Here is a 17612-nt window from a genome sequence, read left to right on the forward strand (position 1 = left end):
CTGCTACCTACAGCTGAGAGCAGTCCTCCCAGCATGACTAACAGTAAATGATTAACAATATAATGCGCAAGATTCAGAAGAGCAGTATTTGAATTGTTCCCGACTGCTCAATGCCCCTAGGCTTAAACTATCCCATCATGAATAGTGGTATAAGTCAGGGCAGCTCTGGTGAAGTTACAGTAGAAATCACTGTGCATGAGGATTTCTGTGTGAGAACAACAGTCCCTTGAACTACAGACTAGTTCAGTCCTGACTGCACTACAATAGGGAATTGTGTTTAAACCATGAGTAATCATGTAATCATCTCCCAGCATAGTACTTCTTTTCTGCACACATGGAATGTAAATGGCCAAGATTTACAACTGATGATACTGCAGATTTAACGGATTATATTTCTTTAATAGTTCTGGCAATGCAAACTCAGTTAAAAAGAAATACCAGCAGGGAAAAAAAAAAAAAAGAAGAAGAAGAAAAAAGAAGGGTTAAAAAAAACCCAAACCACCCCAACCACCCCACCCCCCCATACTTACTGCTCTCTGCTTTCTTCTTTATTTGTTTGATAAATTCTCTGGCACACAGTTAGGGTTCTCTAACAGTGCATAAGTATTAAAAAACATCAAACTACTTGGGCTGGGGTGGGGGAAGCAGAGTGGTTCTATGGTTTAAGACCAGGTGTGGAAGCCATACCACAATAGGTGATAAAGCTAAATCCTGTTTGGGTAAATCGTACCTCTTATGTCTCTGTCATTAGTCCAGTAAATGGAGCAGATGCACCAGTTCTTAAGCAAGGGCTGTGAAATAATACAATCACCAACTTAAGATTTACCAGATGAAAACTCAGAAGAGTGGCAGAACATGAGCAGTGAAGTCACTTGGTGTTTAATGGCTTTCAAAGTCACCTTGAAAACAGTTCAAAACTATCCCCAACTAGAAAGCCAAGTGCCAGTATTCTCGCTTTTACCACCCACTGCTGTGTGGGACAGAGGGACATTACAGAAGCTGAAGGGAAAACCAGCTGCAGAGGTGAGACCAGTCTTTGCAGGTGTGAAGGAATAGCACACTAAACCACAGGAGGAACCTCATCCAACAACATGAGGCCTTGAGAATGAGGAATGAAGGCGAACACACTGGGCCTGATGCAAACCACATACCTTAATGCAGGAAAACAGTGAATCTGGTGCAGTTCAGGAGCACAGCCAAACTGGTTTAATTTGCTGAGAATGGCTAAACACTAACAACACACGTTACCATGTGTTCCAAGTGCTGTTAGAACCATACCACATACAACATTTGTCCTTGTTTCCCCGCCCCCCATAATGCACTAAAGTAAATCCAGACCTTAAGGACTAACTTGCATAGTAAGAAAAGGTCAATTTAATCATTTACTTTAAGCAGGCAAGCAAATTTGTAAACATTCAAAAGCGGCAGCATCCAAGTTACAAACAATTTAAGGAAAAAATAATTGAGATTATTAAGGTTCTTTATCCTTTCAAAAATTTTGGAAAGAATCTTTTAAAACACTGCAAACATTGAACACTCAGTTACACCTCTTCTAATTCTGCTAGTAGCCCTGCCTCCCAAGGAATTTTGCTTTCTAAAATGCATGGTCTCAACAACTGCCATGCTTCTCAGCATTTGCCATTTGGAAGTCTGCTACCAAGCGTTTCACCTCAGCCTAAATCCCATTAGCAAAAGGAATGCTTGTGTCTTGATTCAACATCTCTTTAACTTTTGAGGGCAAAGTGTCAAAAAGGTGATCTTCCACCACGAGCCCGCTTTTCCTGAGAAGCTGACACTGCCCCAGAGTGGCTGGCAGATACTCCAAGCAGTTTCCCTTCAGTTCCAGATGAGTCAGCTGCAACAGTTGACTAACTTTATCTGGGATTGAGGTAATACAGTTTTGTCCCAGACACAAAGTCCTCAATTTAACACATTTAAACAACTGTTTTGGCAAAGTGTCGATTTTATTTCCCGTGATGTAGAAATGCTGCAGATTTTGAAGCAAACCTATTTCTGCCGGAATCAACGCGATGGAGTTGTAGCTTACATCTAAACACCTAAGTTTCTGTAAACTGAACACTGCGGCTGGTAAGGATTCGAGTTTGTTATTGGAGAGATAGAGAGACTCTAAATTCCTTATGTGAGTAATGGAGGAAGGAATGTTAACTATTTTATTGTGCCACAGCTTTAAACAAGTCAATCTTTTTAAGTGCTGGAAACTAATGATTTCTTCAATTGTGCGTATGCTATTTGACTTTAAATCCAGTTCCTGTAAGTTAGAGAGGCTGAAGATGGCGTGGGGGATTCTCTCCAGTTCACAGTTCTGCAGTTCCAACTCCGCAACATTAGTCATCTTCTTAAGGCTATTGAGTACCACGAGCTTAGTGCCGTCATTCAGAATGACTAGCTTGGTCAGATGCGGTGCCACATCTGTGATATTCGGGGGGATTTTGGTCAAATTGCTCTTCACATAGAGAATTTTAAGGTGTCTCAACTCTCTGAGAGATTCAAGCCCTATCATTTTATTGTTTTCAGAGTTCAAGTTGCCTATCAAGTACAATTCACGGAGGTTTTTGAGCAAGTACACCCACGCGGGAATTTCTGCAACATCTGTGAATTTCACATGAAGGCATCTCAAGTGGTCCCGGAGGAAGCTGAAAGCAGTCTGCTCGACCTTCGCAGGGCAGTGGCAGAGATGAAGCTCTTGAAGATTTGTCATCTGAGAAATTTTCGCTGGTATCTTTGCTTCAGGAATCAGCTCGAGCTTCAAAACATCCAGGTCCGTCAGGTCGAACACTGCATCGGGGACCCCCGACAGCATGAAGAGATGCAGCTCCTGCTTGTCTTGGGCGTTGCGGGAAACGTGCTGCCGCAGCTTTTCAAAAGTCCATTCGTGGTTTAAACTGATTTCCCGGAGCTTGTTCTCACTCACCTCTGACAAAAAGACACCGAATCGCTTAGAATACAGCTGGTCGTACTGATCTACCATATGCAAGAGAAACGCAAAGTCATTTTTGACATCGGGAATATCACTGAAGCTACTCTCTTCTCTGACCTTTTCAAAGGAGTATTCTTTCAGAGGTATTCGGAACAGCCAGAAGAGTGTGTAGAGACAGATAAAACCATACACACAAATGAGGGAAATATAGCTGATAAGCAACTTCTTCAACATGTAAGCCATGTTGTGCGTACATTCAAACTGTGTGTAGCCAATCAAGTGCTCCACTTTTGGGTTGCATATGTGTTCAAAGCTAATAGTGTTGACGAAGTTTGCAGTATAGCAGAGAATAAATATGAACTTGACAGTCTTGATGATGGTCTGGCCAACATAGAGCTTGTAGATCAGATCACTGTCTTCCACATGAGCACGGAACTTGCGGACTTTCTCAAACAGCGCTTTGGCTTGCTCTCCATCTTTCTTATCTAAAATAGTGACACTGGGAACCTCAATCATTGGCTTGTCTGCTGAAAATTTGAAGCCAGACTTTGTAATCATGGCAGTGTTGGCACTCGGGCTTCCTTCATCGCTGCTAGTGGAGACGTACTTGGGCAGGGACTGGGCACCAGTTAACCTCTGTTTGTTCTCCTCCGAGTCTTCACATGCCGTTTCAGACAATGCTTTTGTAGTCCATGGGGACTCAAAACACTTCCCTAATATAGACACAAAATGCTCAATTTTTGAGCAAGTCTTGGGATACTTGAACCAAAAATTGCTACTGACTATTAAAATGATAGTATGGATGAGAACCAGATAGGGAAAGTACTTCGAATACCAAGGAAGAGCCAAATGGTAGCACATCTGATTAATAAATACGTATTGCTGAAAATCCAAATTTGTTTTACGGCCTGAAGAATCTTTCTGCTCCTTCTTCAGCTGCTGGCCCGACTCAGGGGGTTGAAACTGATCTGAGGCAGGTCTGCTCAGATGTACATTAGGTGTTACCGTAGATGCACTTTCAAAGGAAACCGTTCTCATTGACATGTCTTCTCCTTGACCAGTGGTTGTTTCAACAGTGGTAAAGTCAGCCTTCCCTGACATGCCAGGTTGTGCTTTTGAATTTACAGTAGACTGCAAAACGGGCAAGCAGACCACCTGGTCTTTGGTCAGCTGCATGGTTCCAGCAAAAATGGCAACCATTAACATTACAACTGCTAGATAATCCATAAACACATCCCACCATGGTTTCAAGATACGATAGGTTGGCTGGATGTCATTGAGCGATGCAACTTCTGCAAGGGTGAACATTCCTAGAAGAGAACAAAGACAAAATCAGTATTGTTGATCAGGTTATTCTCCTATTTAATATCAATCACACCATAACATACAGATCCTCAGAAGGTTCCAGCTTTCACTGTTTTGGTGCCTGTCACAGACTGTCCATCATTCCATTCAACACTGTTAGCTCAAAGGATATGTACTGAAATGATGCATTACTTCAGCAAGAAAATAGAAGTCTTCTCATTTCAGGACACGCGATATTTACAAATATTTGCCACTTCACAATACAAGCACTAAAGGCTTGGTCTGGACAGATAAAGTGCTGTTGCTGATATGTATTAATAATAGGAATAACTGATCACACAAAATAAATTCTGTCACAATGACTGCTTGTGTCTGAATGTGTGAAATCCATTATTTTGTGTTTAAATAAAACAGCCTTGTATTTTTTTTTTTTTAACATGCTTTGCACCATGTTCCTACCTAGCACAGCACATTTCAGATCATACTGCATTATGAGCAAGGTCTCATGTTTGTTTTCATCTAACAACAACAGTCAGTATATCTCCCACTCCTTGCTACTGAGCATCCACATTGCTTACCAGATTGACTGGGTCCTTTCCCTCAAGTAGCACTGCACAAGTTAAAGTCTTGCAGTCACAATGTGAATATTTGCCACATTTTTTTTTTTTAAAATATGCCTAGATGCTTTACAATGATAAACAGTTGTCACTTACTCATTGGACCAAATTGTACTGTACACATTTTTTAAATGAAGAAATAATCCTCTCTCAGAAAAATCCAACCCAGATAATAAAGGAAAAACTCTTCTAACTCTCTTAGCATAATGGGGGAAACGATTATATTGTTTTCCCTTGACTCTCATCCCAGGTCGTGAGTGTAAGCAGCTGGTTTTTTTTCTGGGCTAGGAGAAGGTTGAAAAGCCTTTCACTTTAAATGAAACATACGCACTGTGAGACAAAGTAGCAAAGTGATGATGTGAGACTCCAAACCTCTTTGGAGCTTTAAATAGCTTGCTTTGCTTTTTGTTTTGACAAAAATCGAGGACTCAACTTATCATCTTTTTTAAAAATAAGCTTCCTGCGCAAGAAGGATGTGGTAAAATCATCATTTTAACTGCTGAACTTATGACCCAAATTTGCCATTTCTGAAGTAAAATATGCAGCTTGTGTGCACACAGAATAGGGAGGCAGGCAGGCAGGATATACATTATCACAGTCTGGTTCCCCTTGGTTCAGAGAAGAAAGGCTTAGCAGAGCACAAGGAGATCAAAACATGGTATAAAGATGCATGAGATTAACTTGTAACATATCAGTTAGTATAGACCTGCACCTTACAGACTGTAAGGGACAATGAACACATAACATGATAATTATTTCTAGCCTACACAACAGACGTTTTAGCAGAACTCAAGTATCAGCCACTGTTTACATGGTCAAAGGCATGTATTAGCCCCTCTCCTTCCCCACACCAGCCCAAGCAACTCCCATGACCTCAGTCTCTGGGAAAAGCCAGTGGTCACTGTAACCGAGGTCAGCACGGAGCTCATGAAAGTGCCTCCTCCAGCAGAAGGAGGAATACAGCCCCTGGCCTCCCACACACCCTATTCCCGGGAGCTTTTACCAGTTCTGCATACCTAGACAGCATTTGATGAAGGCAGCCAGACAGGAGAGGGTTTTATCTCACTGCAGCACTCCTCTCAGTAGCTGCTCTTGGCACAGCTGCCAAAATACAAAAATTTACAGCTCAGTTTCTCCGAGAATGGACATAAAGAACTTCCATCTCTATTTATTTTCCAGTGGACAAATAAATGTCAAATACTCATCTCTTATTAGTAACACAAGTTTGTTGGGGTGTTACATTTCTCCTAGCTCCACAAGAGCTTCGTTCCAGCAGCACGGTTCCTGAGCTTCACCCCAGGTACCTTCTCAGGGCTGTAGTTGCTACAAGGAAATGCTGAAGGATACAGACCAGTAACACACCCCACAGCTATCAAAGCCTCACAGTGCTCGACTTAAAGTTAGCTACCAACTCCCCTTTTCTTTAATGTCTCCCAGTGCTTACCTAGATTGAGTCACAGCATGACTGCTTGCCCTAGAATTGCTACCTTTGACATTTAAATAACAATCGTGTGCAAAACAATAGCATTAGTCATGTGTACTCATGAGAGTAGATAGATTTAAAAGAACCCTCCTTAATCCCAAGGCACAACTACCACCTGCCCAGGACAAGAGAACCACAGAACAGCAACAGAGGTGTCAGGATTTTTTTCTGCATGGACTTTTCTTTCTTGGAAGCTGTTTGGAAGGGATGCTCTTGCAGATCTCTAGGCAATTTTCACTGTGGTCTTGATTACCTTGGCAGCCACAAGAACTTCTCAGTCACAAAGTAGTGCAATAGTTCAGCAGAAGAGCACAGCCAAACGCTTAGCAAAGACAAATCATCCACAACTAGTAAAGCCATGCCTCTGCACATATTGCTGGGCACCGTGCAAGGAGGAGGCAAGCAATGAGATGCCTGCTGTAAGAACATTGATAGCTCCTACTGCTTGTGCCTCTGGGGCTAGTCTTTCCCTCCACTCTGTACTAACTAATCACATGGGAAGTTACTTCATTGTGGTTTGGGGCACAACACGTAGAATTCCTTGCACAGAAAGAAGGTGATTTCCCCCCTTCTCACCGCCCCCCCCCCCCCCCCCCCCTTACTTACTTGTTCTTACAGAACACGAGTAATACACTGAAACCGCAGATGGGGTTGCTCTAAGAAACTGAAATAATGGGAAAGAAATGAGAACACAAAGTGGTTCAGACAGACACTTAGAAAGAACGATAATAAAAGCCAAAGCTAAAAATCACTTCTACCAGACCTCTGTCTTGCCCACATGCCAAATGATTTCAAAAAAGGTTAGGAGACACAACAGAGCCTGTGTAATCATCTTTCTGAGGCTGCAGGCAGCATAGTGTAATAGGAGCTTTACAGCGAGAAGCACCACATTCAATGCTCTGAACATGTCTTTTCTTTCAAGTTACTGATACTCACAGAGAGCTGCTGTTTTCACAGAGATTAGCAGTTATAAAACAAAAAATCCCTCTGTGGCATTGCTGTCTAACACTGCCTCTCATGAAAAAACAAAAGAGGCAGACTGTTTTCTAGGTAGTCAAAAAAAAAAATCAATTTCAGGAGCTGAAAATCTGTCATTGCAGTTATTTAACTGCTTTAAACAACAACAAAGTGAAAAGTATAAACCTCTATGCAGTGTAAGACAAATTCTGACTGACAGAATGCAAATAAATTTGATCTTTTCTCTCTCAAGTGCATCATTATATGTGATGGTGTTTGATTATACTGAAGTTGACATTTCTGCAGATACTAGGAAATCAAACTATTAAGAGGTACTCCAAACAAGTCTCCTACACTATTGTAATGTTTTGGGGTTTTCTTTAGTCCACAGATAAATATAAACTATTCAAAGCTTTTAAAACCTATTTTACAGCCTACTATCCAGACCATTCCCTGGAAGCAGGTAGACAGCATTTCACCACTTCTTGTAAAGGTACTGGATTGGGGATGGGGGTTCACAAGTGACAGTGATTAGACAGACCAAAAGAACCCACCAGTCTGTGTCTGGCAGACATAGCCAGCAACTTCCTGCTGTAGGTACCCTCGACTCAAGACCCATACAGATGTAAGCAAAAAGTCTGTAAGCAGGTAGTTGGAGATGGAGAGCAAAGTACTCTGCAGCTGAAAAGCCAAAATGTAGAAAACTGGTTCATGAAGAATTTTTAATTCCCAATACAGAATTTCAAGACAGTCTCCTTTTTAAAATACCATATTTCAGTTTAGTTTTAATAAGCACAGATTTTAACTCTGTAACACTGCAGTATGATCTTTTGGGCTAGACAGCTACACAAAACGAGGAAGATCTTTAATTTCACAAATAATCCTTTTCGTCCCACACCCATTGTCTCCAGTTATGTAATGTGGATGACACTTTGCTATGACATTGACCTCTTCTGGCTCCATCTATGACCTCTAGCTATCTACTGGGTGCATTCTCCCTCCTGGAGGGAAAAGAGAACATTTGCATTTGTTGAAGCTGAAGAATTTCCTAAAGCACAACTCTTTCTTGCTACTGTCTAACGAATAACTTGAAAAGTTCTGAAAGCATAATACTGCCTCCCTTTTCACTGTTAATGTGATTTGGAACTCTAGAACTAAACCCACTTTGTTTTGCAGAGAAAATGGAATATAAAAAGAAAAAAAAAAAAGTGACAATACAGTTGTTCTAGGTTACAGGCCCATATTAAATCATCAAGGGTAACAACTAACTTAATAAATCATAATTCCTACCCAGTTATAATCCTTTCATTGAAGAAAAGCTGTAACAGAAAAAGCTCAGAATGTGATTAACCTGCTGACTTTTTTCCTGACGTATTTCAGACTGTAAGTGCTGAAATACAAAGTAGATATACTGTTGGTTTATTTTTCCTAAGAAACTGTTCTAGCTTAAATACAGAAGTTTGAGGAAAAGGAAGAAGCAGATTGCTATGTCGCTACTGTTTATTTTCATCCTACTTCTTCCTGTACTTCATGATAAAAACTTCATCCATCTGCCCCCTATAATTCACTGGCCCTCCTGTTTTAAAAGCGTATTCAAACTTAAAGCAAATCCAAAGTTAGAACAAACAAATAGCATTGTAACACATGAACTCCTCATTTTGCTTTCAGGTTCCCAAGACTCTGAACAAGCCCACTTTGTTTCAGGAAACAAAAAGATTCTTGAATTAACCTTGTACCACAACTGGTCAAGAATTTCCTAAAGAAAAAAAACAACCATTTCTAGTTGAAAAGAAAAAGTGCTACCATGAACAAAATTGTTTTCTCCCTTCCCACAGGAAATCAGGGAGAAGAGAAGTTTTCCCATAACTAAAAGGCTTTGCTAGCTTGCTTTTGATCAGGAGACCATAGGTTTAAATTTATTTCCGCTGTATATTTTACTCTCTCTTTCCACCAACTATTTCTACTTCCTTTGTTTTTCTATTGCCATAATATCCTATTAAGGCAGACAATTAGACCTTAATGTGATAAGAATGGATTATGAGATTCCTCTTAGCCAGGAGCTGAGAATATCAATTGTTTCACAGACAATCTGCAAAGATCATCTTTTTTTCCCCGTTTCTTCCCCCACCGAACAAAGCAGCAGCCCATTTGAAAGAGAGAAATTAACTATCTGCTGCTTTCTTCTACAGAGGATTATTGTTCAGACCCAACTGAAGTGACAAAACCAGTTTTAGGTACAACTGTGACTGCAGCTTCTCCTCTCAAGCATTGTGCAAATCAAATCCCCAGATTCAGCTAAGCATAGATTTTGATGTTGAGTGCCTCTATTGCCTGAAAAACCCAGGAAACATTCCACAATAAAATACATCACAGGTAATTTCATAGTGTTTCTCTATATGTTTTACTACTACTTCAGCAACAGAAGTTATCAGCAGAACATTAACACCAAATACTTTCTGATTAGTGCTTTTGTTTAGGGAAGACTAGAAACAGATTTAGCCTAAAACAACCTGCATGGAAACATTTCTGTTTTTCTTTCCCCACCAAATTAGAATGGTAAGTTCCCGCTTGCTATTTCTTCCCTTAACATCCGATAGTAGCCCAATCTACCTTGTTTAGATCCATCTGCAAGATCTGGGCTCGTTCAGTTTTGTTTGGCTACCTCTTGACCAAACAAATAGTTATTTGTTTGGCCTATCTGATGTTCCAGCCTAAAGGCAAAATTCTGTGGGATGGGATATTTAACTGCATGGTTTGACTTTCTTAAAATCAATTGCCTATCATCCTGAAGGTAGCATTTTAGAGATGGTGTACCACAAGATGTGAATGAAATGGATGACAACTGAGTAAGGAGAAAGCAAAACACACAAAGCTGAAAGGTTTCCTAAAGAGAAAAACACTGCAACTAACTAAATTTCATTACATAAATATATATGAGAAAACACAATGCTGTTATTTGGTAACGTACTCTTATGATTAAGGATGGTTAATTAGCACCAGTCATGCACTCGTAACTTGAGACACAAACAAAACCCAAACCCCGTAACTAGCCCATATTCCCAACTCCCCCATCCCACTGCCCAAATTTTGGAATTTCCCTTAAAGGGAAAACAATCTCTGATACAGAATGTAAATAAATTCCCCAACTAAGGTATCATCTTTATGAACAACGGTAAGCTGACTCGGAGTAATTTAGTAATCAAAAACTTATCAAAATCCAATTTCTCTCAGACTGCATGCAGAAGTATTAGGCTTCAGTAAGCCAGTGACAAAAATAAGATTCTTGCTTTATATAACCAATGCAAAATTAGTGCTCATTTACAAAAATTAAATCTACAAAACCTTTTTTTTTGGTTTTCTAAAATCTTAATTCTGCCCTTCAAAACTGGGCTTTTCCAGCCTGTGTAACACCATAACCTACTTTTAGATACAGCTATTTCAGTGTTTACACTGAATTTTCCTTGTTTACCAGCTCTTTGAAGGTCTACGACTATACACCACTCCTACACAGATGGTTTTGTAAATCAATGTGATATTTAAAAAGCAGTATTAATTTGTCTAACAATAAACTCTTGACTCATACTTCATTCTTGCCTTGCTGTAAATGACTGGAGAGGTCTGTTTTAGGATGACTTTTGCAACAGAAGCCAAATGTACTTCTTACTAGCTCTCCACAGCACCCTAAGATTATTAACACAATTAACTCTCCATTGACCACATGGGAGGTGTGTTCAGAACTCATAACTTCCCATTTTTGCCTGCTGCAGTACTCACACTCTTATGAAATAGCTGCTTTGACCAAAAGTGTAAACTTCAGTTTTTATTCACATTTATCCCCAGGCTTCAGATTTCAGTGCAGGAGGGTCAGTATCTTTCAGAATATGACTTTTCAGTTTGTGACCTCAAACAGCTTGGAGAGATCTGAACGTTCAGGAAAACTGCTCCATCCTTACTTTGCACAGGTAGCATCAGAGATCATAAAGGGCATGAGATGGGAGAAGGAAAGAGTGGAGAATGGCCCCTGAACATCCCTCTGCAGCTGACAGAGCTCAGTATTGTAATTATCTGTGTTACAGTTCAAGTCAGTTAACCACATGTTATTTTAGTTATAAAGCAAGCTACCAAGCAAGGCAACATGCAAGAAATTGAGAGATGACTAATGAGGTTATATCCCAGCAAGGGTAAATACTGAACTTAAGTTTCATATCTGTAACAGTCCGTGAGTGCACTGACATTTGACAGGCAATTTCTCTTGGGAAGAACATGAATCTTGCATAGTTCAACTGCCTAAATCCTACATCAGAGAAACAAGGACTTTGCAGACAAAGGCAAAGTACATAGCTTGGTGTAGCTCAGAAGGTGCATACCAAACCTTACATTGCTGTTACAACTATCATTATTTACAACAATAGCATTTTACCCTTCTTTTATCTGAGGCAGCACATCACCGCTGATCGTGAAGGCCGAGCAATCCATATTTCCAACAGCATTTTCTGTTTTACCTCGCCAAGCTAGGGCAAAAACAATGAGCCAACAGCCTGTATCTCATTTCACAATTTCCTAAGCATGTCAAAAATTAACCAGCCCAACTTGTGTGTGCAAAAGCCTCAGTTTAACACTAAGTGCTTATATTCAAGTACAAACACAGCTGAAAGTTACTGCAGTTGATTTAACTTGTGCCTACATGGATGAACACACAATGCAATTAAAAGTTACACCATCCAGCAAAAGCCTAACAGCTGCTTGCACTCAAGTGTTAAACATTTAATCCTTTTGCCATTTCAAAAATCTGCTGTTCCCCTATCTTTTAGCCAGTGATGTTTCTTCACTGTTTTCATGTCTGCTATCAGAAGTACAGCAACACGTAGTAAACATCTGGCACTTCTACTGACCAGAGTACTTTGGGAATTTAATCAAGATGCAGAAGCAAGCTGCACCAAAATAAAAGCACATCTGGTAACTCTAGTCCCTAGAGGCTGCCTTTTATCTCTAAAAAAGCCTAAAACCCAGTGATATGAAGTTTTTTTTTTTAAAAAGTAATAAGGACTGGAAGAGGAAAAGGAAGAAAACTGTAAAAAAATTTTATTTCCTTTTTTGTTCTGAAATCTGAAAACAGAACACTTAATGGCTTAGACCTTAAGATGTCACTTAAATTTGCTGTTATATAAATAAGTCCACATGGCTATAAAGTTTGTTACATGCAATAGTTTGATCTCAGGTAGAGATGGCATTGAGCAACTCATGCAATTACTCTGAAAATTACTCATTTCTCCTCTACAGCCACAGGCTGTCTCATCTTGTTCTGGATTCAACTTGGAACTGGAGCAACTTCAAAACCTGTAAGAAATTGAACTGAGCTGCTAGTTTGATGATTTTAAGCCACAGAATACAAAGATACAAATCTTACTACAGAACGTATTACTACCTTTAACTACACATCCTAAGCATACCTAAACAATAGGAAGGAGAGTCTACCAAACAGAAATGTGTTGCTGAAGTTCACATTGTTGTAGGCTTTAATAGCCCCGCTTAAGAGCAAAATGACCTTTCCACATTAAGTCATGGTACTCAAGTCTAGGTTTACTTAATTTCTAGACTGTATTCCCATCAGAACGGTAGCAGGTTTACTGAGTAACTCAAGTTATTTTCAATGAACACTTCCCTTTTTAATAGACATGAGAGCAACCTTACACTGGAGCATTTACAGAATCCTCATGGAGATCTACAGACAAAAGTAGGGGAAAAAAAAAAGTTCCTTTAACTAAAGAACAGGCTCAGTTGTTCCCTGCCTGAGCTGGTTCATCTCGTCAGACAAAGGAGCAAATACAGTGAGTGACTCTCACTAGGTTACATATATAGGAAACTTCTGTTTAATAAGATTTACACACATATAAGCTACTGTATTTTTAAGTAGCTGCAGTGACACTTTCATTACAACCATTCAGTAAGTGATCTAGGACAGGTCACACTTAAATTTTATAAAATAAACCAACAAAGGCAAATTAAACACATTCAACACCCCACATCGCCAAAAAGCACAAGCTACAAGTAAGCACTAGCCTCCTACTTGCACATCTGAGTTCATCTCTTTCTGCCAATATCTTTTATGCGGCAAAATGCAGCACAGAATCTGGGTATGAAAAAGCAGACTAATTCCTGCTTACTCACTATGCCAACATAGTGGCTTGACTAGGGGGAAAAAAAGAGGCAACTTTACAACTCAACAAATTGGTTGCACCCTTAGTTTTCAAATACACAGTGTCTTCAACTCTTTAAGGGACAATAGTCAAACGGTGCTCCTACTTAAGTGTCATACACCTTATTTTCTTCCCAGGGAGACAGGAAGATTTCCTCATTCAAGCCAAGGTCTAGCTGTAAAGCCATGTCACAGAAACTGCTCAAGGTTAACTGCTATGCTGCCTCCAACACCACCTCTCCCCACCATCCTGTCTCCCCCCACCCTGGGTAGACTCCACACAGTGAAGAGCCCAACCCTACCTGCTCTTTATCAAGTGAAGAGGTCTTCTATACTTTGGACATCCTGACAGAAGGATAACAATGATGACTTCTCACAACACGCTGATCATCAGAAGATGAAGGATGACTTATTAATGTTACTGCATTCCTGCTAAGTTTCAAATAGCTGAATCTCCAGTGGTTTTGTGCCAGGAAAAATGCCTGCAGCTGAAGCATTTATCCTCAAAGGGATTTAAGTTTACTATATTTCTTTTTCCTCCTCTAAAGTTAAGCTGCTTTCTGTAAGAGGTAAGCTATTTATGTAGTCCATCTAGGCCCCTAATTGTTTTTTTCAGGGTGTGTACTTCAATCTCAGTACTTAAGCATAAAAAGAAATTATGCTACAACACATATTTTAGAGGCTGTAATTCTGAAATTTTGCTGACAAGTTCATACCACCTTCTTGCTTTTTATGCTTTATTTTCTCAAAACACCATTCAAAATCTTGCCTTAAGAACAGCAAGTTCCAAAAGGCTTGCTGTCTTCCCTGACACTGCAGCTACCAAACAAGCTTCTAGCTCTGCAAAAAGGTTCAATAAGGCTCCGTTGTGTTACTTGTTGCCATTCACCAGCACAAACAGATCCATACGGCCCCCAATTTAAATATTTACTACTGCTAATTTTATATTATGATTTGATCTAGATGCTCCAGCTGGAATTGTAACCTCTGCACTGAGGCCTCTCCAGCAGGGAGTGGGCAGACAACCCTTGCCCCTGCAGGCTTATAATCTAGCAGTGATTATTTGTTAGGCAATGACAAGCATGTCTGTGGTTGTAAAATTCAAAGCAAAAAACCAAACCACATCAGGCTTCCAGAAAAGCATAGGAAATGTGGGACAGCAGCATGATTAGAAGCATAAGCAAACTTAACATTTTTAATGTACGGCTATCTTTGAAAAAGCTTATCATGTCCAAATAAATCTATTTACAGTTAGAGCATTCCAACATACTTAGCCATACTCCTTCCCACTAGCTTGAGGATGATGCTGTTTCAGAAATAAGGCACCAAACATACCAGCTTTTGAAAACTACCTCTCCAGTAAAATAGACAATGAAGTTTTCATTCCAGTCAAATCTGGTTTAAAGCACACAATGAAGCTTTCCAAGCATGCTCTTCAACTCAAATGAACTAAATAAAAATATAGAAAGAAGATGTTTTACTCAAATCCCACTTATAGACAGATGCCACTCCTGCTCCAGCACTTACCACCTTGTCTAAATTACTACAGGCTTCCCTAAGCACTAGCAATAACGTTTTTGGCAGCCACCTTCACAGACATGCAGTCATGTACCATGTCACTGTCTGTCTGACTTTCACAGCCAACTTGCTTTCTGCTGGGATGGTCAAATGGGGAAATCAGTTCAGAAGCAGCTTTTCTTGTTCTGCAGGCAGCTTCCCCTTACCCCAGGTGCTCAGCATCCGAACTAGTTTTGGCAGGTTACTGATCACTTAGAGCAGCACAATAGCCCCTTTCCAGTTGCTGCAAGAAGAAAAGGAGAATTGCCCTGTAACTGGAGGAAAACAAAACAGGTTTTGTTGTCGCCCTTGTTTCAAAACGCATTCAGACTAGTAATTTGCACATCCTCCAGCAGCCCTAGTCGAGTTCCCAGGAGTTTTTGTGCAAGCATGGGTAACCACCAAGGCAAGTTTAAGACACAGCACTAGGTATCATACTGACCTGGGCAAAGGGTCCTCTCCTTCTAATTCATCTGACCCTTCCACCAGCATACTCAGATTTCAAAAATACTTTGAGAAACTGAAAGCCTGAGCTTGTGCAAGTACATCACCACAGATTTCAGTGTCCTGGCTTTCACTGTGCCTTTCACCAAGCACAACGCCAGGCCTTCTGAAAGAGCTGCAGTCCAGCCGTCTTGCTGCCTCACTGTCCTGTGCAGAACAGCAGAGATTGAGGAATTATCCCAGAGCAAATATTGGGGCTTCTTTTTAACATTATTTCCAGCAGTATTTCTATAGTCATGCATGACGGACAGGGCACCACTTACTCACATAAATGAAGTAGGAACGTTTGGAGCAAATCTTAATTTATCTTGTAACAGCACTGGAAAACATCAGTTCCAGTGCAGTGATGGCAGTGGAAGACAAGACCACTACAGTGCCTCTCTCCTATAGGCATGCTGAGGCCTCCTCTCACTCCTGCATGATCAGGTGGCACAGATCTACGGGCCTGCAAAGACCCCTCTCTTGGAACAGGCTGAAGGCAACCTGTAACTATCAAGGGACAGCAGGGATTACTTGAGCTCTTGGTCTGCATTTCAAAACAGCCACAAATTGCCCACGCAGTGGTCTTCCATTCACCAGATCTATTCGTAAGGCTGACTGGCACTAAGTTAATAAGGATCTACTCAAGAATGTTAGGACAACTAGCCAACCACTTTATTTATGAGTTCCTGTTATCTCAACCGCACACTTGGATTACTGCCTGTGCATGTGGGTGTACAGCAACAATATACATATGACTACATTCCCATAAACCATCAGTTAAGAGTCTAGGATTTGTCATGGCCAAACCAAAACATGAACAAAACTGTCCATCTAATTCATCATCAAGTTTTGTAGTAGCCTGTTTCTGACAAGAATTTGACTGTCAAATTATGCTTCAAGGATGTGTTTTTTAATAAGAAAAATGTTATCAAGGCCCAGAGCTCCATGATAGATTTTGTTCCCCGTTGGCTAGACAGCAACTTTAATCTCCAAGTTCCTCAAAGGCTAACGATAAAATCCCTTTCTCTTAGATATAAAACCATCAAGTGACTTTGGATTAACAAAACTTAATTATATAACTGCTTTAAGCCTTCACTTGTTTTAGTGTCCCAAGAGCTGACTTGCTTGAGGAAGCCAAAATGAGGGATTGTTCTCTATCCCTGTCACAAGCCTGAGACATCCATACACACCATCACAGGCTTAAAATGATGACATTTAAAAGGCAGGTGATGTGGTACTTAAGCTGTAAATTCTTGTACGTGGATATGACCGCACCCATGTTCATAGGGAAGCAACCTTAGATCACAAGGCTTTTGCAGAAATATTGAAGTTGGATCCTTGCTCACCACTCATAAGCAGATGTGAGATTAATGTTATTTTGGGTTTTAAGCCATGAAAAGGAAAAATTGCCTGGCAGTCTGACAGACATTGTCTTTACACTTGATATTTCTATCTTTATAGCCTTGCCACAAAATATGGCTAATAGCTTATTGTATTGCCTGCTCTGTTACAAACAGCAGGGCAACTTTCGGGTTAAAACATTCTTTGTAAGACAGACCATTATAGCAATACTGCTAATGACTCATCAGGGGTGTCCTCTCTGCCTCATCCTGCCACGCATCAGATACCACTACCTTTCACAATACCTGCATTGTGTGCTCTGTGTTCCTTGTCCAGTGCACATGTCCCGGACCTTGGTCAGAGTCCCTTCATATTCAAACAAAAAAAATACTGTGATTTTTGGACTAAGAGCTAGACTCTGCTAGCACTTGGTATTTACACTGTAGGAAAGGTTTAGTTTGTTACTCCGTATCAAAGCCTTACTGCATTATGCATTGTGTAATCCTGTCTCAAAAAGATTACAGCCCAGAAATTCCGTTGAATTGCATCAGACTTCATACTGTATAACATGGCAGAGTGTCTGAGGAAGGCAAAGTTTTGAGTGTGATTAGTCATAGACAGAAGAACCTTCAAGTTTATGCTGTGGGCTAGAAACAGGAACAAACATCCTTTTATCTTTTACAGTAGCAACACTTAGACCACATTAAAAAAAAAAAAATCACAAAGTAAAGG

General features: G+C 40.3%; 1 protein-coding gene across 5 annotated transcripts in view; it reads right to left on the reverse strand.

The window, feature by feature from the left end:
* Positions 1–525: 525 nt before the first annotated feature.
* The window catches only part of LRRC8D (leucine rich repeat containing 8 VRAC subunit D), a 48628-nt gene continuing 31541 nt past the window's right edge, over positions 526–17612 (reverse strand). For 3 of the 5 annotated variants that reach the window (XM_054165422.1, XM_054165426.1, XM_054165424.1), the window contains one exon: positions 526–4248. In XM_054165422.1, coding sequence (XP_054021397.1) covers positions 1676–4246 — 2571 coding nt within the window. In that variant the 5' untranslated portion in view covers positions 4247–4248 and the 3' untranslated portion in view covers positions 526–1675. Of the gene's footprint in view, positions 4249–5876; positions 5898–13798; positions 13923–17612 lie in introns of those variants that run through there. The other 2 variants (XM_054165423.1, XM_054165425.1) reach the window with 2 other exon arrangements.

This window comes from Dryobates pubescens, chromosome 11, assembly GCF_014839835.1.
Source record: "Dryobates pubescens isolate bDryPub1 chromosome 11, bDryPub1.pri, whole genome shotgun sequence".
Classification (NCBI taxonomy): Eukaryota; Metazoa; Chordata; class Aves; order Piciformes; family Picidae; genus Dryobates; species Dryobates pubescens.